The following is a 25,360-nucleotide window of genomic DNA, read 5'->3' on the forward strand; positions in this document are numbered from 1 at the left end:
TTTCGAGGGTATGTTTGGCAGCGTGAGTGAAGGAGGCTTTGTTGCGAAATAGGATGCCAATTCTAGACTTAATTTTGGGTTAGAGATGCTTAATATGAGTCTGGAATGAGAGTTTACAGTCTAACCAGACACTTAGAATATGTGGACAACAACAAATACCTAAGTCAGAATCGTCCAGAGTAGTGATGCTAGTTAGGCGGCGGGTGCAGGCAAGATCGGTTGAAGAGCATGCATTTAATTTGACTAGCGTTTAAGAGCAGTTGGTGCCAACAGAAGGATTTTGGTATTGCATTGAATGGCATTGAAGCTCGTTTGGAGGTTTGTTAACACAGTGTCCAAAGAAGGTCCAGATGTATACAGAATGGTGTCGTCTGCGTAGAGGTGGATCAAGTAATCACCCGCAGCAAGAGCAACATTATTGATGTATACAGTGAGTGAAGGAGGCTTTGTTGCGAAATAGGAAGCCGATTCTAGATTTAATTTTGGATTGGAGATGATTAATATGAGTCTGGAAGGAGAGTTTACAGTCTAACCAGATACCTATGTATTTGTAGTTGTCCACATATTCTAAGTCAGAACCGTCCAGAGTAGTGAGGCGGGCAGGTGCAGGCAGCGAGCGGTTGAAGAGCATGCATTTAGTTTTACTTGCGTTTAAGAGCAGTTGGAGGCCACAGAAGAAGTTATATGGCACTGAAGCACGTGTGGAGGTTTGTTAACACAGTGTACAAAGAAGGGACAGAAGTATACAGAATGGTGTCGCCTGCATAGAGGTGGATCAACAAATCACCCACAGCAAGAGCAACATCGTTGGTATATACAGAGAAAAGAGTCGGTCTGAGAATTGAACCCTGTGGTACCCCCATAGAGACTGCCAGACGTCCGGACAACAGGCCCTCCGATTTGACACACTGAACTCAATCTGAGAAGTAGTTGGTGAACCAGGCGAGTCAGTCATTTGAGAAACCAAGGCTGTTGAGTCTGCCGATAAGAATACGGTGATTGACAGAGTCGAAAGCCTTGGCCAGGTCGATGAAGACTGCTGCACAGTACTGTCTTTTATCGATGGCGGTTATGATATCATTTAGTACCTTGAGTGTGGCTGAGGTGCACCTATGACCAGCTCGGAAACCGGATTGCACAGCGGAGAAGATACAGTGAGATTCAAAATGGTCAGTGATCTGTTTGTTAACTTGGCTTTCAAATACTTTAGAAAGGCAGGGCAGGATGGATATAGGTCTGTAACAGTTTGGGTCTAGAGTGTCACTCCCTTTGAAGAGGGGGATGACCGCGGAAGCGTTCCAATCTTTAGGAATCTCGAAAGAGACAAAAGAGAGGTTGAACAGACTAGTAATAGGGGTTGCCACAATGGCGGCGGATAATTTTAGAAAGAGAGGGTCCAGAGGGTCTAGCCCAACTGATTTGTACGGGTCCAGCTTTTGCAACTCTTCCAGAAGGAGAATGTTTTTGGAGTTAGAGCTACAGGATGCAAATTTCTGTTTGAAAAAGCTAGCCTTTGCTTTCCTAACTGACTGTGTGTATTGGTTCCTGACTTCTCTGAAAAGTTGCATATCGCGGGGATTATTCGATGCTAGTGCAGTACGCCACAGGATGTTTTTGTGCTGGTCGAGGGCAGTCAGGTCTGGAGTGAATCAAGGGCTATATCTGTTCTTAGTTACACATTTCGTGAAAGGGGCATGCTTATTTAAGGTGGTGAGGAAATTACTTTTATAGAACAACCAGGCATCCTCTATTGACGGGATGAGGTCAATATCCTTCCAGGATACCCAGGCCAGGTCGACTAGAAAGGCCTGCTTGCAGAAGTGTTTTAGGGAGCGCTTGACAGTGATGAGTGGTGGTCGTTTGACCGCGGACCCATAACGGATGCAGGCAATGAGGCAGTGATCGCAGAGATCCTGATTGAAAACAGCAGAGGTGTATTTGGAGGGCAAGTTGGTCAGGATAATATCTATGAGGGTGCCCATGTGTACGGATCTAGGGTTGTACCTGGTGGGTTCCTTGATAATGTGTGTGAGATTGAGGGCATCTAGCTTAGATTGTAGGACGGCCGGGGTGTTAATCATATCCCAGTTTAGGTCACCTAACAGAACAAACTCTGAAGATAGATGGGGGGCAATCAATTGACATATGGTGTCCAGGGCACAGCTGGGAGCTGAGGGGGGTCTGTAACAGGTGGCAACAGAGAGAGACTTATTTCTGGAGAGATTAATATTTAAAATTAGAAGCTCAAACTGTTTGGGTTTAGACCTGGAAAGTATGACAGAACTTTGTAGGTAATCTCTGCAGTAGATTGCAACTCCTCTCATTTTGACGGTTGTAGTTGGGGATGGAAACTTCAGAATTTTTGGTGGCCTTCCAAAGCCAGGATTCAGACACGACAAGGACACCAAGGTTGGCGGAGTGTGCTAAAGCAGTGAGTAAAACAAACTTAAGGAGGAGGCTTCTGATGTTAACATGCATGAAACCAAGACACCTGGGGACACACAGGGCCTGGGTTAACCTCTACATCACCAGAGGAACAGAGGAGTAGGATGAGGGTACGGCTAAAGGCTATCAGAACTGGTTGTCTAGTGCATCGGGAACAGAAAGTAAAAGGAGCAGATTTCTGGGGGTGGTAGGATAGACTCAAGGCATAATGTAGAGACAGGGGTATGGTAGAGTGCGGATACAGTAGAGGTAAACCTAGGCATTAAGTGACGATAAGAGAGGTTGCATCTCTGGAGGCACCAGTAATGCTAGGTGAGGTCACTGCATGTGTGGGAGGTGGGACAAAAGAGTTCTCTGAGGCATGTTGAGTGGGACTTGGGGCTCTGCAGTAAAATAAAACAATGATAACAACCCTAAACAACAGTATACAAGGAATATTGACATTAGACAGACATAAAGCGAGGCATAAAGCAATCGCAGGTGTTGATTGGGAGAGCTAGCTAAGACAACAACAGGGTAAGACAACAGTTAATCAGCTAAGACAACAACAACAACAGGTAAAATGGAGATGAATGGGCAGAGAGGGTCAGTTAACTACACACAGGGCCTGAGTTGAGGCTGGGACCGACAGATAAACAAAATGGAGTACCGTGATTAATGAACAGTCCAGCAGGCATCAGCTACATAGCCAAGTGATCATAGGGTCCAGTGAACAGCAAAATATGAACCAGGGAAGCCTATATGGTAGTCTTTACTACTAGATGCGCCTGGCTCGAGGCTAACTGGTGCAAGCTTCGGGACAAGGGTGTTAGCCACTGTAGCCAAAGGTCCAGAGCTTACGGCAGGAATCCGGTGATGTCGTGGCTTCTAGTAATCTTAGTGAAGAGTCTGGGAGGCATCAGCTGTGTAGCTGAGTGATCATAGGTTCCACTGAGCAGGCCAGGAGATGGGCAACTCTGTGGCAGCTAGCTAGCTGCGATTATCCGGTGTAATGGTCCAGAGTAAGGGCGCACACTTAATTACGCATATAGAAGTAGGACTAGTCTACCTGGTTTGCACACAAATGTAGGCCTATAAATGTGCCCATTTGGGGATGTCTGATAGTATTTCTGATTGTCTTAAAACCTCTTAGGGAAGTTCAGAATTCAAGCAGATTTTCGCAGCTTTTTATTAAAAATCGCGCAACATTTCAGCGCCCTGCTATTCATGCCAGGAATATAGTATATGCATATGATTAGTGTGTGTGGATAGAAAACACTCAGACGTTTCCAAAACTGTTTAAATCACGCCTGTGGCATTTACAGAACGTGCGTTTCATCGAATAGTGCATGAAAATCTGTTCACTGAAAATGGAAAAATATATTCTTCCGCGACTACAGGCAATTGTTAAAAGCGAACAGAATTACATAGAGTTTTCATTGGCTACAGCTTCCCCCAGGTTGTCTAGAGTCACGTCATTTGTTGCGCAATTGATTCTTGGTCTAACCGAAACAAGGGAACTCCTTTCCTACTGTCCCCGCCCAGATTTTGGTTCGACCTTTTCAAGACAGCAATTTCTCCACAGACAAGCTAATCATTCCACATCGCCTCCTGAGGAATTTTATCGCTTATTAACGTGTACTAATACCTAAAGTTGCATTACAAAAGTATTTCGAAGTGTTTTGTGAAAGTTTATCGTCGACTTTTTGAATTTAAAAAAATTACGTTACGTTATGAAATGCTAATTTTTTTTCTTTACTCGCGACGGAGTCGTAGTTCGATATCTAGGCTATATATGGACCGATTTAATCGAAAAAAGACCCTAAATGATGTTTATGGGACATCTAGGAGTGCCAAGAAAGAAGCTCGTCAAAGGTAATGAATGTTTTATATTTTATTTCAGCGTTTTCGTTTGCGACGGCTAACGCAAAATCTGTAGTTTTAGGTGACGGTGCAGTATTTTGAGGGTGCATGGTATCAGATAATAGCTTCTCATGCTTTCCCCGAAAAGCATTTTACAAATCTGACTTGGTCGATAGATTCACAACGAGTGTAGCTTTAATTCAGTATATTGTATGTCAATTTTAATGAAAGTTTGAGGTTTATCAACCTCTATGGTGGCGCTCTTGAGCATTTCTGCTGATTGTGGTCCCCACTTCGGTACCACGTCCTCAACAAGTTAACGCACCACCACTAATGAGTTGTGGAGCTTCTCCAAAACATTTTTCTTCACCTCAAACAGCAAGTAAACAAAGTATAATCAAAATCAATTGCGTATGACAATAGCTCTTCAAAGTATTTTCGTAAAACATTTCCAGCTCTCACCCTTTCGATAACCACTCGGCATGAAAGGGAAAAAAGTCATGCTCTGATCCAGTGGAAATGTCATAAAATACCTGATTACTTCTTATCCTTTGCACAAATAGCCGACAGCTGTGTCTGTCCAGAACTCACTGGTGCATGGAAACTGAGGGCCTAGAATATTTTATGTTAATATTTTATGAGGGCCTATAATATTTTAAGTTTCGGAGGACCAAGTTGATACAATGTTTCAAGATCGTTGTAGACAGGCCCATGTGCAGAAAATGTGATATTTAGGCTATTTTCTACCTGCAGGATGCAATGTTTTTTTTTTGGCTTTATGTAGGCAATTTTTACATAGTTGGCAATGGCAATAAAAGTTACTTTTATATTTGTATAATTTTAATTTAGATAGAATGTATATTAATCACAGACAATTAATTTGAGATACTATTATAAATTAAATTAAACTGTTCCACGAAAATATGCATATGAAAATCCTTACTGGCACGCAGAGTGGTAGAAATGGTAAGATAACTTGGCACTCCAAATGGAAAAGGTTGCCGACCGCTGGTGTAGCCCACTACAGGAAACTTCAGGAGCATAACGGCAGAATTTTTCTCCTTCTGGTTAGGTTATCTTGATCTCTGGCTCCCTCAAATCATTTGTGTGTCTTCATTATTTGATCAAACAGCATGCTTAAAACTTCTTATGGCTGCAGGGGCAGTATTGAGTAGCTTGGATGAAAGGTGTCCAGAGGTGCCCAGAGTAAACGGCCTGCTCCTCAGTCCCAGTTGCTAATACATGCATATTATTATTGGTATTGGATAGAAAACACTCGGAAGTTTCTAAAACTGTTTGAATGATGTCTGTGAGTATAACATAACTCATATGGCAGGCAAAAACCTGAGAAGAAATCCAAACAGGAAGTGAGAAATCTGAGGTTGGTCGATTTTCAACCCAGACCCTAATTAATTCACAGTGGGATATGGATGAAGTTGCACTTCCTATGGCTTCCACTAGATGTCAACCGTCTCTAGAAACTTGAATGAGGCTTCTACTGTGATGTGGGGGCTGAATAACAGCTGAATGAGTCAGGTTTCTGGCAGAGAGCCATTTCCTGGTCACGCGCATTTCACATAATAGCGACCTGCATTCCATTGCTTCTCTACACACAAAGGTTGGAAAGTTATTGAAGATTTATGATAAAAACATGATTCGATACTTAGTTTGAAATGTTTCTGTAATATAAACTTTTGGAAGTTTTTGTCCGACGTTATGCCTGACCTGCACGAGCGTTTGGATATGTGTACCTAACGCAATAACAAAAGTAGCTACTTGGACATAAATAAATAATGGACATTATCGAACAAATCAAGCATTTATTGTGGAACTAGGATTCCTGGGAGTGCATTCTGATGAAGATCATCAAAGGTAAGGGAATATTTATAATGTTATTCCTGATTTCTGTTGACTTCGGATATTTTTTTTCTTTTTCTGAGCGCTGTCTGAGATTATTGCATGATTTGCTTTTTCCGTAAAGATTTTTTAAAATCTGACACAGCGGTTGCATTAACCGGTTGAAGCTATAGGGGCGCTATTTCATTATTGGATAAAAAAACATTCCCGTTTTAAGCGCAATATTTTGTCACGAAAAGATGCTCGACTATGCATATAATTGGCAGCTTTGGAAAGAAAACACTGACGTTTTCAAAACTGTAAAGATATTATCTGTGAGTGCCACAGAACTCATGCTACAGGCGAAACCAAGATGAAACCTCAAACAGGAAATGAGCAGAATTTTTGAGGCTCTGTTTTTCCATCGTCTCCTTATATGGCTGTGAATGTGCCATGAACGAGCTTAGGCTCTCTGCCGTTCGTCCAAGATGTCTGCAGCATTGTGACGTATTTGTAGGCATATCATTGGAAGATTGGCCATAAGAGACTACATTTGCCAGGGGTCCGCCCGGTGTCCTTTGTCTAAATTGGTGCGTAATTCTCAGCTGCAAGCATTTTCCCATGCGATTCAGAGGGGAAAGCACACTTCCAGGAACGATATATCATCGAAGAGACATGTAGAAAAACACCTTGAGGATTGATTCTAAACAACGTTTGCCATGTTTCAGTCGATATTATGGAGTTATTTTGGAAAAAGTTCTGCGTTTTATAACTGAATTTTCGTTTTTTTTTGGTAGCCAAACATGACGCAGAAAACGGACCGATTTCTCCTGCACAAATAATCTTTCAGGAAAAACGGAACATTTGCTATCTAACTGAGAGTCTCCTCATTGAAAACATCCAAAGTTCTTCAAAGGTAAATTATTTATTTGAATGTTTTTCTGGTTTTTGTGAAAATGTTGCCTGCTGATGCTAACGCTAAATGCTAATGCTAGCTATCAATACTGTTACACAAATGCTAGTTTTGCTATGGTTGAGAAGCATATTTTTGAAAATCTGAGATGACAGTGTTGTTAACCTCTTAAGTCGACCCTCTACTTTTTTGAACATTCTGTTAAAAATCGCGCAACATTTCAGCGCCCTGCTACTCATGCCAGGAATATAGTATATGCATTTGCTTAGTCTGTGTGGATAGAAAACACTCAGATGTTTATAAAACTGGTTAAATCACTGCTGTGGCTTTACCAGAACGGCATTTACATCGAAAAGCACAGGAAAAACTGATCACTGAAAATGGGAAAATATATCCATGCGCTACTTGAACCCATTGATAAAGGTGAACCACAATTAATTGACTGAGGTTGCAGTACCTACAGCTTCCACACGGTGTCTAGAGTCTTGTCATTTCCCTTCGAGTTTTTTCTTGGTCAAACACATGCAGGGCACCGTATCTCCTATGGTCTAGGACCGGATATTTTCGTTGAGTTTCTAGCCGGACATTTTTCCAGACGGACAGCTAATGATCTTTACATCGCCTCCTGATGAATTTTATCGCATATTAACGTTTACTAATACCTAAAGTTGCATTACAAATGTATTTCGAAGTGTTTTGTGAAAGTTTATCGTCAACTTTTTTAATTTTAAAAAATGACGTTACGTTTTGAAACAATGTTTTTTTCGTTTATCACACAGTCTACATATAACGATATCTAGGCTTTATATGGACCGATTTAATCGAAATAAAGACCCAAATAGTGTTTATGGGACATCTAGGAGTGCCAACAAAGAAGATGGTGAAAGGTAATGAAAGTTTTCTATTTTATTGTGCGGTTTGTGTAACGCCGAAATGCTAATTATTTTGTTTACGTCCCCTGTGGGTCTTTTTGGGTGTTACATGCTATCAGATAATAGCTTCTCATGCTTTCGCCGAAAAGCATTTTAAAAATCTGACTTGTTGCCTGGATTCACAACGAGTGTAGCTTTAATTCGATACCCTGCATGTGTATTTTAATGAACTTTTGAGTTTTAACTAATACTATTAGCATTTAGCGTAGCGCATTTGCATTTCCAGAGCTCTAGTTGGGACGCAAGCGTCCCGAGTAGAAGCAACAGGTTAACAAAAGGTTAAGCTTGAGAGCTAGCATATTGATTTCATTTCATTTGCGATTTTCATGAATAGTTAACGTTGTGTTATGCTAATGAGCTTGCGGATAGATTTACACAATCCTGGATACAGGTTTTTTTAGTAGCTAAACGTGACGCACAAAATGGACCGATTTCTCCTGCACAAATAATCTTTCAGGAAAAACGGAACATTTGCTATCTAACTGAGAGTCTCCTCATTGAAAACATCCTAAGTTCTTCAAAGGTAAATTATTTATTTTAATGTTTTTCTGGTTTTTGTGAAAATGTTGCCTGCTGATGCTAACGCTAAATGCTAATGCTAGCTATCAATAGTGTTACACAAATGCTAGTTTTGCTATGGTTGAGAAGCATATTTTTTTTAAATCTGAGATGACAGTGTTGTTAACAAAAGGCTAAGCTTGAGAGATAGCATATTTATTTCATTTGCGATTTTCATGAATAGTTAACGTTGCGTTATGGTAATGAGCTTGAGGCTGTATTCATGATCCCGGATCCGGGATGGCTCGACGCAAGAAGTTAAGGAGAGATATACCTATAATTCCACATGGATAACTTGTATTTTCATCTACATTTATGATAAGTATTTCTGTTGAATTGATGTGGCGATGCAAAATCACAGGATGTTTTTCGAACTACTGAACGTAACGCGCCAATGTAAACTCAGATTATTTTATATAAATGTGAACTTTATCAAACAAAACATATAGTGAGGGAAACAAGTATTTGATCCCCTGCAGATTTTGGAGGTTTGCCTACTGACAAAGAAATGATCCGTCTGTAATTTTAATGGTAGGTTTATTTGAACAGTGAGAGACAGAATATCAACAAAAAAATCCAGAAAAACACATGTCAAAAATGTTGATTGGTTTGAATGATTTGCATTTTAATGAGGAAAATAAGTATTTGACCCCTCTGCAAAACATGACTTAGTACTTGGTGGCAAAACCCTTGTTGGCAATCACAGAGGTCAGATATTTCTTGTAGTTGGCCACCAGGTTTGCACACATCTCAGGAGGGATTTTTTCCCACTCCTCTTTGCAGATCTTCTCCAAGTCATTAAGGTTTGAGGCTGACGTTTGGCAACTCGAACCTTCAGCCCCCTCCAAAGATTTTCTATGGGATTAAGGTCTGGAGACTGGCTAGGCCACTCCAGGACCTTAATGTGCTTCTTCTTGAGCCACTCCTTTGTTCCCTTGGCCGTGTGTTTTGGGTCATTGTCATGCTGGAATACCCATCCACGACCCATTTTCAATACCCTGGCTGAGGGAAGAAGATTTTCACCCAAGATTTGACGGTACATGGCCCCGCCCATCGTCCCTTTGATGCAGTAAAGTTGTCCTGTCCCCTTAGCAGAAAAACACCCCCAAAGCATAATGTTTCCACCTCCATGTTTGACGGTGGGGATGGTTTCTTGGGGTCATAGGCAGCATTCCTCCTCCTCCAAACACGGCAAGTCGAGTTGATGCCAAAGAACTCCATTTTGGTCTCATCTGACCACAACACTTTCACCCAGTTGTCCTCTGAATCATTCAGATGTTCATTGGCAAACTTCAGACGGGCATTTATATGTGCTTTCTTGAGCAGGGGGACCTTGCGGGCGCTGCAGGATTTCAGTCCTTCACGGCGTAGTGTGTTACCAATTGTTTTCTTGGCGACTATGGTCCCGGCTGCCTTGAGATCGTTGACAAGATCCTCCTGTGTAGTTCTGAGCTGATTACTCACCGTTCTCATGATCATTGCAACTCCACGAGGTGAGATCTTGCATGGACTCCCAGGCCGAGGGAGATTGAGATTATTTTGTGTTTCTTCCATTTGTTATTCTGTCTCTCACTGTTCAAATAAACCTACCATTAAAATTATACACTGATCATTTCTTTGTCAGTGGGCAAACGTTCAAAATCGGCAGGGGATCAAATACTTTTCCCCCCTCACTGTACATGTATTGTGTAACACTCACGCTGCCAAGCTTACCCTAGTAAAAGTGACTATCCTACCGATCCTCGACTTCGGCGATGTCATCTACAAAATTGCTTCCAACACTCTTCTCAGCAAACTGGATGCAGTTTATCACAGTGCCATCCGTTTTGTCACTAAAGCACCTTATACTACCCACCACTGCGACTTGTATGCTCTAGTCGGCTGGCCCTCGCTACATATTCCTCGCCAGACCCACTGGCTCCAGGTCATCTACAAGGCCATGCTAGGCAAAGCTCCGCTTTATCTCAGCTCACTGGTCACGATGGCAACACCCATCCGTAGCACGCGCTCCAGCAGGTGTATCTCATTGATCATCCCTAAAGCCAACACCTCATTCGGCCGCCTTTCGTTCCAGTACTCTGCTGCCTGTGACTGGAACGAATTGCAAAAATCGCTGAAGTTGGAGACTTTTATCTCCCTCACCAACTTCAAACATCAGCTATCTGAGCAGCTAACCGATCGCTGCAGCTGTACATAATCTATTGGTAAATAGCCCACCCATTTTCACCTACCTCATCCCCACAGTTTTTATTTATTTACTTTTCTGCTCTTTTGCACACCAATATCTCTACCTGTACATGATCATCTGATCATTTATCACTCCAGTGTTAATCTGCAATATTGTAATTATTCGCCTACCTCCTCATGCCTTTTGCACACATTGTATATAGACTCCCCTTTTTTCTCTACTGTGTTATTGACTTGTTAATTGTTTACTCCATGTGTAACTCTGTGTTGTCTGTTCACACTGCTATGCTTTATCTTGGCCAGGTCGCAGTTGCAAATGAGAACCTGTTCTCAAATATCCTACCTGGTTAAATAAAGGTGAAATAAAACATTAAAAAATAAATAACATGAAGTCCTATGAGTGTCATCTGATGAAGATCATCACAGGTTAGTGATTCATTTTCTCTCTTTGTGCTTTTTGTGACTCTCTTTGGCTGGAAAAATGTTTTTCTGTGGCTTGGTGGTGACCTAACATAATCGTTTGTGGTGCTTTCGCTGTAAAGCCTATTTGAAATCGGACTCTGTGGTGGGATTAACAACAAGATTACCTTTAAAACGGTATTAGATCCTATGTTTGAGGAATTTTAATTATGAGATTTCTGATGTTTTGAATTTGGCGCCTTGCACTTTCACTGGCTGTTGTCATATCGAACCTGTTAATGGGATTGCAGCCCTAAGAAGTTTTAAAGCATCAGACCAGTTCTGTACATATAGTTGATTTTATTAAAAGGTGTGTTTTTATATGGATAAATACAAACAATATTTCAACTAATCGATTGGTAGAATGAACAGATGACTCTTGGTTGACCAAGACTTATTTTAGGTGGGGACAGCACTAGAACATGATTTTGGGGCTCCTGAGTGACGCAGCGGTCTAAGACACTGCATCTCAGTGCTTGAGGCGTCACTACAGACACCCCGGTTCGAGTCCAGGCTGTGTTTCAAACCGGCTGTTATTTTGAATTAAACAAAGGTTTACATTTTTTTTCAATAATATAAAACATAGTTCAGACCCCTTCCCTTTTTCCACATTTTGTTACGTTACAGATTTATTTTAAAATGTATTTATAAAAAACAGAATCCTCATTAATCTACACACATTTATGACAAAGTGAAAACAGGTAAAAAACAGAAATACCTTATTTACTTAAGTATTCAGACCCTTTGCTATGAGACTCACAATTGCTTTCAGGTGCATCCTGTTTCCATGAACCTCTTATGGCTGCGATCCCCGTACAGGGATCAACATCAGGGGAAATTTCAGAGTGATAACTAAAAATACAACGTCGTAACATTAAACATTCTTGAAAATACAAGCGTCTTACACCCTTCAAAAGATTAGAATCTTGGTAATCAAACTACACTTTCCAATTTAAAATAGCTATTACAGAGAACAAATACCACGCTTTTGTTTGAGAAGAGCAATCAACAACAGAAACATTTTTCGTCATGAGTTTTTACACATTCACATCTGAAGGTAAAATTATGACTAACATTCTGATATTGTGCTCTTATTTCTCTTCCTGAGGGTCCCAGTGATCAAATGAAGTGCCGTTTTCTTTGATAAAATCCATTTTTATAGCCTAAATCGAAACATTTTGTCAACCATTTGTGCCGTGAATTCCATCTCTATCAATTTTTTTACGGAGCATTCAACGTAATTACACACAGTAAACAATAGTTTATCTAGTCATGGTTGGTTTCAGTGCATTCCTCTGGATGTTTGCAACACAGCCAAAAGTCAGTGGTTTTTTTGCGGGGAGTATTGCCCGAAGTGAACTGATTTGAAGACAACGAGCAATGACTTCCTTGCGCACCAATCAAGCATCGTTGATTTGACTGTATTTCTGCCCAATGACCACGGATCTTCATGAATATCTAGCTGGGTCGATAGCCAATGAGCTGAGGTAAATGCCAGTATGTGATGGTTATGGGTTGGACCACCATTCCTTGTTTGTAAACGCACGCATAACGAACTCCATTCTCGCCTTGACCATCAGAGTAGTTTCAGTGACGCATGTTACGCACAGCAGTATTTTGGAAAGTAGTATTTTCAATGATTTCATTGAAGACATCATGGCGAATAAATCAGGAAAAGCGAAGTCCAAGTCTAAGTATACAGATATACACCAGATTATAGAAGAGATTGATCGGGAAAGTGAGACAGATATTTTGTTTGAGGAATCTTTAAGTGTTATGATTCAAACAGGAGCTGAGGAGCTGTTTCTGCAAGGACAGGACGTACTTCTGGACGGGTAAGTGCTAATGCCGTTTTATGAAATATAAATATATATATATTTTTTTTTTTGCAAAAAAAAATTGGTTTGTTTGGGTGTGTGTTTGTTGGTTTGTTTGGGTGTGTGTGTGTGTGTATATATATATATATATATATATATATACAGTGCCTTGCGAAAGTATTCGCCCCCCTTGAACTTTGCGACCTTTTGCCACATTTCAGGCTTCAAACATAAAGATATAAAACTGTATTTTTTTGTGAAGAATCAACAACAAGTGGGACACAATCATGAAGTGGAACGACATTTATTGGATATTTCAAACTTTAACAAATCAAAAACTGAAAAATTGGGCGTGCAAAATTATTCAGCCCCTTTACTTTCAGTGCAGCAAACTCTCTCCAGAAGTTCAGTGAGGATCTCTGAATGATCCAATGTTGACCTAAATGACTAATGATGATAAATACAATCCACCTGTGTGTAATCAAGTCTCCGTATAAATGCACCTGCACTGTGATAGTCTCAGAGGTCCGTTAAAAGCGCAGAGAGCATCATGAAGAACAAGGAACACACCAGGCAGGTCCGAGATACTGTTGTGAAGAAGTTTAAAGCCGGATTTGGATACAAAAAGATTTCCCAAGCTTTAAACATCCCAAGGAGCACTGTGCAAGCGATAATATTGAAATGGAAGGAGTATCAGACCACTGCAAATCTACCAAGACCTGGCCGTCCCTCTAAACTTTCAGCTCATACAAGGAGAAGACTGATCAGAGATGCAGCCAAGAGGCCCATGATCACTCTGGATGAACTGCAGAGATCTACAGCTGAGGTGGGAGACTCTGTCCATAGGACAACAATCAGTCGTATATTGCACAAATCTGGCCTTTATGGAATAGTGGCAAGAAGAAAGCCATTTCTTAAAGATATCCATAAAAAGTGTTGTTTAAAGTTTGCCACAAGCCACCTGGGAGACACACCAAACATGTGGAAGAAGGTGCTCTGGTCAGATGAAACCAAAATTGAACTTTTGGGCAACAATGCAAAACGTTATGTTTGGCGTAAAAGCAACACAGCTCATCACCCTGAACACACCATCCCCACTGTCAAACATGGTGGTGGCAGCATCATGTTTGGGCCTGCTTTTCTTCAGCAGGGACAGGGAAGATGGTTAAAATTGATGGGAAGATGGATGGAGCCAAATACAGGACCATTCTGGAAGAAAACCTGATGGAGTCTGCAAAAGACCTGAGACTGGGACGGAGATTTGTCTTCCAACAAGACAATGATCCAAAACATAAAGCAAAATCTACAATGGAATGGTTCAAAAATAAACATATCCAGGTGTTAGAATGGCCAAGTCAAAGTCCAGACCTGAATCCAATCGAGAATCTGTGGAAAGAACTGAAAACTGCTGTTCACAAATGCTCTCCATCCATGCTCTTGCTATTTTGCAAGGAGGAATGGGGAAAAATTTCAGTCTCTCGATGTGCAAAACTGATAGACATACCCCAAGCGACTTACAGCTGTAATCGCAGCAAAAGGTGGCGCTACAAAGTAGCGGGGCTGAATAATTTTGCACGCCCAATTTTTCAGTTTTTGATTTGTTAAAAAAGTTTGAAATATCCAATAAATGTCGTTCCACTTCATGATTGTGTCCCACTTGGTGTTGATTCTTCACAAAAAAATACAGTTTTATATCTTTGCTTGAAGCCTGAAATGTGGCAAAAGGTCGCAAAGTTCAAGGGGGCCGAATACTTTCGCAAGGCACTGTATATATGTATGTATGTATATATATATTCCATGTCAGATATATATATTTTCAATTTTTTATTCAAATGGAATGGAGTAGAACAGCAAACACACACACATGGCCACTGCGCCTGCTACTCCTCTCCATTTCCATATGAAATAGCCATTGGGTGCAGGCCCGCAACAATGGCCGGAGTTGAATGGAACAGCACTTCACCTTAGTGACTGTTCCCTCTGCTCTATACAATACATATCTGTTTATTTAATGTGATGATAAAAGGCTCATACAATACAAATATTTTTAAAAATGTTTTCTTTCACAGTGATAGCGACTTCGACTGCCAAGCTGCCCGCTCTACCTCTGCCCCCTCTACTCCTGCCTCCAGTGGTGTTCATATGCCATAGTTCATTCCTGCAGGCATGACTGTGCCTAGGTGCGAAAAGGGCACAGCATGGAGGCGTCATTGTGTTCTGTGTCGCATGACCTGCACCACTTGTTCAGTTTGCCTCTGCTTTACATCAGAAAGAGACTGCTATGGGACATCGCACAGGCAGCAAAATATTGTGTAGAGGACTTCCAAAGGGTCTACTGGTTTTTTTAAATATTTTTTTTCTAATATTTTTAAAAAACATATTTAGAAAAATAATTGTGTGTTAGAATTGCTTTTTGATATGTTGTATATAGTTATTTGCACAGTTGTATATAGTTATAGGTCATTTCACCAATTTGGCCACTTGGGTACATTTGGGCAACTTGTGTGGGACACCTGGGTGACTTCATGCTAAATGTCATGTAGCTCACCCATTCCTGAAGTTAGTCTGAAACTTTGCACACCTACAGTTGCCCTCTTGTGTTATCCATCAAAATTATCTCCAGCATCCTCTCTGACTGTGTGGCTATTCTAGTACATGTGAAAGATACTACAACAATAAAAAACAGAAAACGTATGCTCTTTCTTTCTCTTTTCTTCCACCAGATCTACTGTGTTATATTCTCCTACATTCAATTAACATTTCCACAAACTTCAGAATGTTTCCATTCAAATGATACCAAGAATATGCATATCCTTGCCTCTGGGGCTGAGCTACAGGCAATTAGATTAGGGTATGTCTTCAGGTGGAAATTGAGAACAAGGGATGCAGCCATAAGAGGTTTAATCATCCTTGAGATGTATCTACAACTTGTTCGGAGTCCACCTGTGGTAAATTCAATTGATTGGGCATGATTTGGAAGGCACACACCTGTCTATATATGGTCCCACAGTTGACAGTGCATGTGCATGTCAGAGCAAAAACCAAGCAATGAGGTCGAAAGAATTGTCCGTAAAGCTCAGAGACAGGATTGCGTCAAGGCACAGATCTGGGGAAGGGTACCAAAAATAATTATGCTGCATTGAAGGCTTCCCTCTGACACAGCCTACTATATAGGTCCTGGATGGCAGGAAGCTTGGCCACAGTGATGTAATGGGCTGTTCGCACTACCCTCTGTAGAGCCTTACGGTCAGATGCCGAGCAGATGCCATACCAGGCGGTGATGCAACCGGTCAGAATGCTCTCAATGGTGCAGCTGTATTACCTTTTGAGGATCTGGGGACCCATGTCAAATCTTTTCAGTCTCCTGAGGGGGAAAAGGTTTTGCTGTGCCCTCTTCACGACTGTCTTGGTATATACCCACGTGGGTGATTGAAAGATGAACTGAGGTCCACACTCCAGTCCAGTTGATGGTGGTAATGCACCTTAAAGTTGGTTGCCAACCGCCATATAAAGTCCAAAGAAGAAAAAGAAGCCCGAAGGAAGGCGAGAAACTAATTGGGATTACCTTTTGGGGGATCGCAACTGGTTACCTATTTTGATGTCAAAGTATTTGAAATAATTTTGATGTGATATGAAAGTATTGTGTGAAATTATTTTGAGGTGATATGAAAGTACAGCGATTTATGTTTCTAGAAACATATTGCAATTGAGAATCGATTCACATTTAGATGGAATATTTGACTATTTTAGCTGCCAGAGCCAGTCTACCTCTGAAAATAACATACAGTCCTTGGACCTTGAGGAGTAACGGGGGCAGCAATCAGCAGTAGAAACAATAACAAAGCGTACTCCCCTCCCGTTTCGGTAAAAGCTGAGGGATGGGGCTGGAGAAATGCAACCATCCATGATATCAACATGATAGTTTTAACCATGTTTTGAGGATATACTGTGTTTGTTTATATTTACTGACAAACATTGGAGAAAATAAAGGCTTATATTCTGGGTTCTGATGGTGTACAACAGCTGAACTAAGCTCATGAGGTATTTATTTAGAAGTGAATTCTTAAAGAAACAAATGGGTACATATCATTAATGTATAATTCCCAAAATGGATGTAACAACTGCTGATTGCACCTTTAAGAGTACATCTTGGGCTAAGCTAATAGGAGCGATTGAGGAATACAATATTTCAGGCATTGTCATTGGATGCATTTGATCAATTGTTTACGTTTTGTTGATGGTCCACTCTTGATGTTCTACACGTTACAGTGTAGCTTCAGCCATTCCTTCAGAACAACATTAAAGTGGAGAACCCAGCGGCGTGCCGTGGGCCTGGGCCTTCAGTGAGGTCCTACACAGTCCCACCCGAATGAATCCACCTCTTATTACCATCATTATGATGCCATGGCTCTAGACACTATACATTTAGACAGAAACGCAGTATAACCAGGCGTTGTGTCACCTTGAAAATGACATTTTTATTCAGAGAATTACAGGGGAAGAGTACAGTTCAACTAATAGGCAAGAACATAGTCGAGTGCAACAGAGTTATATTAATATTCTTCTTCCATCCATTTCTGGTCCACAAACTTTGAGCTTTAAGTTAAAAAAAAATAAAAAAAATACAGTGTGTTCAGTAAACAGCGCATTGTCGCACCCAAAGCAGTTTCACCCTGATGATAAAGACATAACTATTCACTGAAAATAAAAGAAAGAAAACAAATAATTTGCAACATAGGCTATTTGCAATTTTATTTTGTTAATATATAGGCTATTTAATATTAACAAAATAAAATGCGAAACATAAATACACATTTAATAAAAAATAAAATGCATTCTATGCCTACTCACCAAAGGCTGATTATTTGAACACAAAAGCCTTCCTCCTTTCTTCTTCAAGAAGACTTCAATGACTCTGTTGTACAGTCTATCTGTGCGTTTTAGTTCCATCAATAAGTCATTTTCTATCGACATGGAGGCTAATGCTGAAAGCCGAGTCTGTCCAGTAGCATTTCTGGAATACGTTTTGATTCGCTTTAAGGCCGAGAATGACCGCTCTACAGAAGCCGTGGACACAGGGATAGTCACTGTCACACATGCCAATGTGTAAAGTTGTCCCATGTCCTCATTCAGATTTTTCTGCTTAAGGAAATCAAGGAGATCAGAGGGACTTTTCCCTTCAAAATCAGTCACAGCATACATTACAGTCAGTTCTGTTTTTAGCTTGGATAGGTCGAACAGTGTTCCGTGACTCTCTTGTTAAGCTGGAGAAGGCTGTTTGCGGGAATTTTTTCCGGCAGGTCTGAAAGTGCTGGGGGTCCAGGAGGGAGAGAAACATACATTTTTCGTGGTCTTGAAACATGTTTCGTATCTGGCAAAGAATGTTGTCCAGAATATTGCTGTGGAGTTGTTGGTAGTATGTGTGAGGGTCTCCTTGTGCTGGGCCTCTGCGTGCGCTGGGTGAACTTGAGATGCGCGCTGTGTCATCGTAGATTTGACTGAACCTGCGCCTCTCTCGCTCAATTGTGTCACAAAACTCGTTCACCCTTGTCAGGCAGAATTGTACATCCAAAGTTTGTTTCTGTAGAATTCCAAAAAGCCCATCCGAATAATTAAAAATCCCATTGAATATTTCAAGCAAAAAACAACACTCAAAATCATCCAAACGTGCATTAAATCCATCAGCCATAAGCACAGTATCCCCGTCATGGTCATCATGATGTTCCAGTAAGTGGTTAATCAGCTCCTTTAGGGCAACTCTCTTTTCAAAGACTGCATTGACCAATCTAGATGTATATTGCCACCTCGTTGGTGCAACCTTAGGAAGACAACGCTTGCAGATGCCATCCAGCAGTTGCGTGTGCTTAGGGGATCGTGAGAAAAATGCTGCAAGGCCATTGAGGTTGGCAAAGAAGACCTTGCATTCTTTAAGCTTTGAGGCTCCTTGAGTCAGTACTAAATTTAGTCGATGTGCATAGCAGTGAATGAATAAGGCCATCGGTGCCCTCTCCTTAACTTTAGCCTGCACCCCATTGAGTCCAGATGCCATGACTGCCGCGCCATCAAAACATTGTGCCACAACTTTATCCAGACCACATTCATTTTCCTCCAAGAAACGGAAAATAAGAGCGGCAATGTCATCAGCTCGCTTGCCGCTTGTCACATCTTCAAATCGGATAAATCGCTCCTTGGCTCCTGTGTCCGTCACATAACGCAGGACGAGTGAGAGCTGTGCTGCATTTCCCACATCTGTTGTCTCTTGAACACTTTGTTAGTGGACAGGTGGTATTGTACATCTGTGTTGCTTTCAGAAAGAAAAGAAAGAAGCTCCACATAGTTCCCTTTTTTTTGGAGTCAGCACTTTCATCGTGTCCCCTAAATGAAAGTTCCTGTTTACCCAAAAACATGACACAATCAATGAGTATTTTCAATATTTCCCTATTTTTCTTCACCTTTTCATTGTGCAGCTCCATTGCCCTGCGCGCTTGTTCGTTGAGCTGTAGATCCACACGGGTGTCCCCAAAAGTTTTCAAAAGCACCATTGCTTGTAAGTGCCCAGCCGTACTTTGGTGTCTCGTTGCTGCCTTGGTTAGACAACTCAAGTTTGCAAAGCCAGTGTGGCTCCAAACACCAAATCGATCACTTGCAAATATCAGGCATTCCCAGCAGTACAGTTTGCAGTGCTTCTCGGAGCCTGTGAGCCATTGATAGCGCTCGCAGTTGGAACTTTGAAAGTGGCGAACGAACCCCTTTCCCGCCTGTGACAGGCTTTGTAGCATCGGCGTCCTCTCCTTACAATGTCCAAATTTTCTTGAAAAGTTAGTCTCGAGAATGGCGTTATATTTATATCCGCGACCAAAATGATATCTTCTCCTCCTTCCGCCATTGTGGGTTGAAAAAACAGCTTAGTAGTACGCAAATTCCTTAGTAGTACACAGTTTCCTAGTTCTGAGGTGCCCATAGGACCTGCCTCTCAATATTGGTAATCCAATCAAAAAACGTGCACGCACCACACCTGCTAGCTGGCTCCTGTGTAACACTGGAGCCAGCCAGCAGGCGTACAATAGCCAACTCTAAAGCTGATTGGTTGACACTAAATTTTAATTTCCATTCACTTTAAGCTACAAGCGCCCGCACTGTTGATTCTGAAGGCCTGAGGGCAGATTTTAGACCCCTGGCAACACATGATGGCTGAATATGACTGGATAAAAGATCTAACATAAAGACCAGCCCTCCAAATCTCAACCTGGGGCTGGAAGCAGTGCAACCAAGAGGAAAGCTATGAAATGAAGAGTATAACTCTTACTCTGGGGAAATAATTGAATACATATTTCTGGGAAAATATATTTTAAAAAATATATATATATTCTGAGGTTTAGGCCAGCTAGCTAGAGCAGGCCTTGCTGGCCCTGACGGCCCACCAATGGTAGAACACCTTTACTGCATATTGGTTCCCCTTTACTACATATTGGTTCAACGACTGCAGAGACGGTACTTACTGGTGTTAAACAGATCTCCAACCTCCTCTTCTTCCTCCAATGTGACAGTAATCTCCCCCTCCTCCTCTTTCACTCCAAAAAATGCACCCTCCTCTTTCACTCTGAACGTGTCTTCCTCTTCTTTCACTGAAACATCTTTCTCTTCTTTCACAGTAACAGCCTCACCCTCTACTTGTTTTTGTATAGTAACATATTTCTCTTCCTCCTCCTCTTTGATGAGAGCTTCTTTCTCCGTCCAGCAAACCTCCTCTTCTCTATCAGGAAGAGAGTAGCTTAGTGAACTCATGGTCGGAGATGTTAGCCAGCTAGCATTAGCGACTAGCCTAGTTCTAAGCTACCTTAGCAAACCAGCTAGCTGACAAACAACGTAAATATATAATTAAATGGGTCAACAAGTACGTAAGACAGAAGTGTGTTTAATACACAGCGACTAATATACACCAAAAACAGTGTAAAGAGCGTGAATGTTGTAGCTGTGTTTGCTAGAAAGCTACGGAGGTGTCTGACAAGCTGTTGTTGTTGAAGGAGCGTCCCGTCCACTAGATTATACGTCACACTGGCAGCGTCGCCTGAACCTAAAATACGCACATTGCCATCTGCTGACTGGAGTGGGCAACGCAGTTGAGCAACCAAACGTTTTTTTTTTCATTTATTTCATAAAAGTTGATTATTATATTGAGTTGTTCAAAGAGGCATGTGTTGATTGATTCGTTTTTAATGAGAATTTAAAACCAACTTTACACCAACTACATATTTTTATTGAACCATACATCTGACATGGATCATTTTGACCCCAGAGGCATATCTTTTATCGTAGCCAACATGTGGTTTATTCAATTCTTCCAATTTTTCATGACTTTGTCAATCAACTTGTTCTTAATAAATATAAATATGGTTCAGTGTTTCTGTATCAATATCAACTTTCATTTTGACCCCAGGCAAAAGTACCTTTGATAAATAGGATGTTAATTTAAAATCAAAATCACATTTTAAGGTCACATACACATGTTTAGCATGTTATTGCGGGTGTTGTGAAATGCTTGTGGTTTTAGCTCCGACAGTGCAGTAATATCTAACAAGTAATATCTAACAATTTCACAACATATACCCAATATACACAAATCTAAGTATTCAAATCTAGGTTTCTCTGTAGACATGATCCATCCCACCAGAGGGTGGAGGGGCACCTATATCAGTGGTTTTGACCAGATAGACACCTACAGACACACAGTATAGTGCCTCCCATGAACTCTCCTAAGATTTGATTTTTCTATACCACGTATCACATGACTGTTCAAAACTATCAATGGTAGAAAACTCTGCCAGTGGTAGAAAAGTCTACCAGGAGTATACAGTGCATTCGTAATGTATTCAGACCCCTTCACTTTTTCCACATTTTGTTACATTACAGCCTTATTCTAAAATGGAAGATTTTTTTTCATCAATCTACACACAATACCCCATTATGACATCACAATACCCCATAATGACAAACCCCCCCAAAAAAATGTTTTACATTTATGCACGTATTCAGACCCTTTGCTATGAGACTCGAAATTGAGCTCACATGCACCCCGATTCCATTGATCATCCTTGAGATGTTTCTACAACTTGATTGGAGTCCACCTGTGGTAAATTCAATTGATTGGACATGATTTGGAAAGGCACACACCTGTCTATATATGGCCCCACAGGTAACCAAGCCATGAGGTCAAAGGAATTGTCCGTAGAGCTCCAAGACAGGATTGTGTCAAGGCACAGATCTGGGGACGGGTACCAAAACATTTCTGCAGCATTGAAGGTCCCCAAGAACACAGTGACCTCCATCATACTTATTGGAAGAAGTTTGTTATTATTATTATTATTATTATTATTATTATTATGTGTAGTCTGAATCCGTGGAGCTGCAGGGATTTGTAGTCTTAGTGGCCTCCATCAACGTTAATGGAAGAATTGTTATTATTATTATTATTTGTAGTCTTGCATGTCGTCTACTTTGATGCTAATTAGCATTTTCGAATCGGTGAATAAAGGATCCCCATTAGTTCCTGACAAGGCAGCAGCTACTCTTCCTGGGGTCCAGCAAAATAAAGGCAGTTATACAATATTAAAAACATTAAAATACATTCACAACACACGGTGTGCCCTCAGTCACCTTGTCCTAGAGAGATTTACATGATTATCAAAACGTCACACCAGGGTGAGCCTAAACAAAACACAGCCCCGTGGGGAAAAATTAATGGTGGAAAAACGATGTGAACGATTTCCCTGTTTGACCTGTAGTTGTTATGGATATTATGACTCTACAGCGACCCACAGTGGACGTGTCAAAATATGTTACATTGATAAAGCACACTTTATTTAACCTCCATGTCATCTTGTTTTTACATGGCATTGTAGATTTTAACGGTATATAGGATGTATTTTGGATGCTTTCAGTGTATTTTCAACGCTTTCAGACAATGGATTAATCGCAATTAAAAAAATAGTGCACTAACATTACACAAAGTTATCTCAAGTCTGACAGCCCAAACAAAAACACACATTCTCAGTCAAAAACACAAGTCAGAACACAGCCTCTCTATTCTCATGTGTTTTCAGGTCCTCTGACTGGGTAAATCTCTTTCCACAGTGGGAGCAGTGGTCTTTTTTTCTGTGTGTGTCCTCTCATACAGGTTTCTTAACTGGGTACAACTCTTTCCACAATGGGAACATTGGAAAAGTTTTTCCCCTGTGTGGTCCACAGACGATGCAATCTCAACCACACTGCCCTTACCCATCTGGACAAGAGGAATACCTATGTGAGAATGCTGTTCATCGACAACAGCTCAGCATTTAACACCATAGTGCCCTCTAAACTCGTCATCAAGCTCGAGACCCCGCCCTGTGCAACTGGGTACTGGACTTCCTGACGGGCCGCCCCCAGGTGGTGAGGGTAGGTAACAACATCTCCACCCCGCTGATCCTCAAAACTGGGGCCCCACAAGGGTGCGTTCTGAGCCCTCTCCTGTACTCCCTGTTCACCCACGACTGCGTGGCCACGCACGCCTCCAACTCAATCATCAAGTTTGCGGACGACACTACAGTGGTAGGCTTGATTACCAACAACGACGAGACGGCCTACAGGGAGGAGGTGAGGGCCCTCAGAGAAAATAACCTCACACTCAATGTCAACCAAACTAAGGAGATGATTGTGGACTTCAGGAAACAGCAGAGGGAGCACCCCCCCTATCCACATTGATGGGACAGTAGTGGAGAGGGTAGTAAGTTTTAAGTTCCTTGGCGTACACATCACAGACAAACTGAATTGGTCCACCCACACAGACAGCATCGTGAAGAAGGCGCAGCAGCGCCTCTTCAACCTCAGGAGGCTGAAGAAATTCAGCTTGTCACCAAAAGCACTCACAAACCTCTACAGATGCACAATCGAGAGCATCCTGTCGGGCTGTATCACCGCCTGGTACGGCAACTGCTCCGCCCACAACCGTAAGGCTCTCCAGAGAGTAGTGAGGTCTGCACAACGCATCACCGGGGGCAAACTACCTGCCCTCCAGGACACCTACACCACCCGATGTCACAGGAAGGCCATAAAGATCATCAAGGACAACAACCACCCGAGCCACTGCCTGTTCACCCCGCTATCATCCAGAAGGCAAGGACAGTACAGGTGCATCAAAGCTGGGACCGGGAGACTGAAAAACAGCTTCCATCTCAAGGCCATCAGACTGTTAAACAGCCACCACTAACATTGAGTGGCTGCTGCCAACACACTGACTCAACTCCAGCCACTTTAATAATGGGAATTGATGGAAATTGATGTAAAATATATCACTAGCCACTTTAAACAATGCTACTTAATATAATATTTACATACCCTACATTATTAATCTCATGTGTATACTGTACTCTATATCATCTACTGCATCTTTATGTAATACATGTATCACTAGCCACTTTAAACTATGCCACTTTGTTTACATACCCTACATTACTCATCTCAAATGTATATACTGTATATACTGTGTTTGTTGGTTATCACTGCATTTGTTGGTTATCACTGCATTGTCGGAACTAGAAGCACAAGCATTTCGCTACACTCGTATTAACATCTGCTAACCATGTGTATGTGACAAATAAAATTTGATTTGATACTCGATACCATCTACTGCATCTTGCCTATGCTGCTCTGTACCATCACTCATTCATATATGTTAGTTAGATTACTTGTTGGTTATTTTATTTTACCTTTATTTTACTAGGCAAGTCAGTTAAGAACAAATTCTTATTTTCAATGACGGCCCGTTAACTGCCTGTTCAGGGGAAGAACGACCTGTACCTTGTCAGCTTGGGGATTTGAACTTGCAACCTTTCGGTTACTAGTCCAATGCTCTAACCACTAGGCTACCCTTCCGCCCCTGCATTGTCAGAGCTAGAAGCACAAGCATTTCGCTACACTCGCATTAACATCTGCTAACCATGTGTATGTGACAAATCAATTTGATTTCATGCATTTGCAGGCTCCCTAACTGGGTAAACATCATTCCACATTGAGAACATTTACATTACATTACATTTAAGTCATTTAGCAGACGCTCTTATCCAGAGCGACTTACAAATTGGTGCGTTCACCTTAAGACATCCAGTGGAACAGCCACTTTACAATAGTGCATCTAAATCTTTTAAGGGGGGTGAGAAGGATTACTTTATCCTATCCTAGGTATTCCTGAAAGAGGTGGGGTTTCAGGTGTCTCCGGAAGGTGGTGATTGACTCCGCTGTCCTGGCGTCGTGAGGGAGTTTGTTCCACCATTGGGGGGCCAGAGCAGCGAACAGTTTTGACTGGGCTGCGCGGGAACTGTACTTCCTCAGTGGTA

General features: G+C 41.5%; 1 protein-coding gene across 1 annotated transcript in view; it reads right to left on the minus strand.

The window, feature by feature from the left end:
• The window catches only part of LOC135563559 (zinc finger protein 572-like), a 34,467-nt gene extending 13,425 nt beyond the window's left edge, over positions 1–21,042 (minus strand). Inside the window, exon 1 of the mRNA XM_065006354.1 lies at positions 20,489–21,042. Coding sequence (XP_064862426.1) covers positions 20,489–20,774 — 286 coding nt within the window. The 5' untranslated portion in view covers positions 20,775–21,042. The remainder of the gene's footprint in view (positions 1–20,488) is intronic.
• Positions 21,043–25,360: the final 4,318 nt, after the last annotated feature.

The sequence above is a fragment of the Oncorhynchus nerka genome, linkage group LG21 (assembly GCF_034236695.1).
Source record: "Oncorhynchus nerka isolate Pitt River linkage group LG21, Oner_Uvic_2.0, whole genome shotgun sequence".
Classification (NCBI taxonomy): Eukaryota; Metazoa; Chordata; class Actinopteri; order Salmoniformes; family Salmonidae; genus Oncorhynchus; species Oncorhynchus nerka.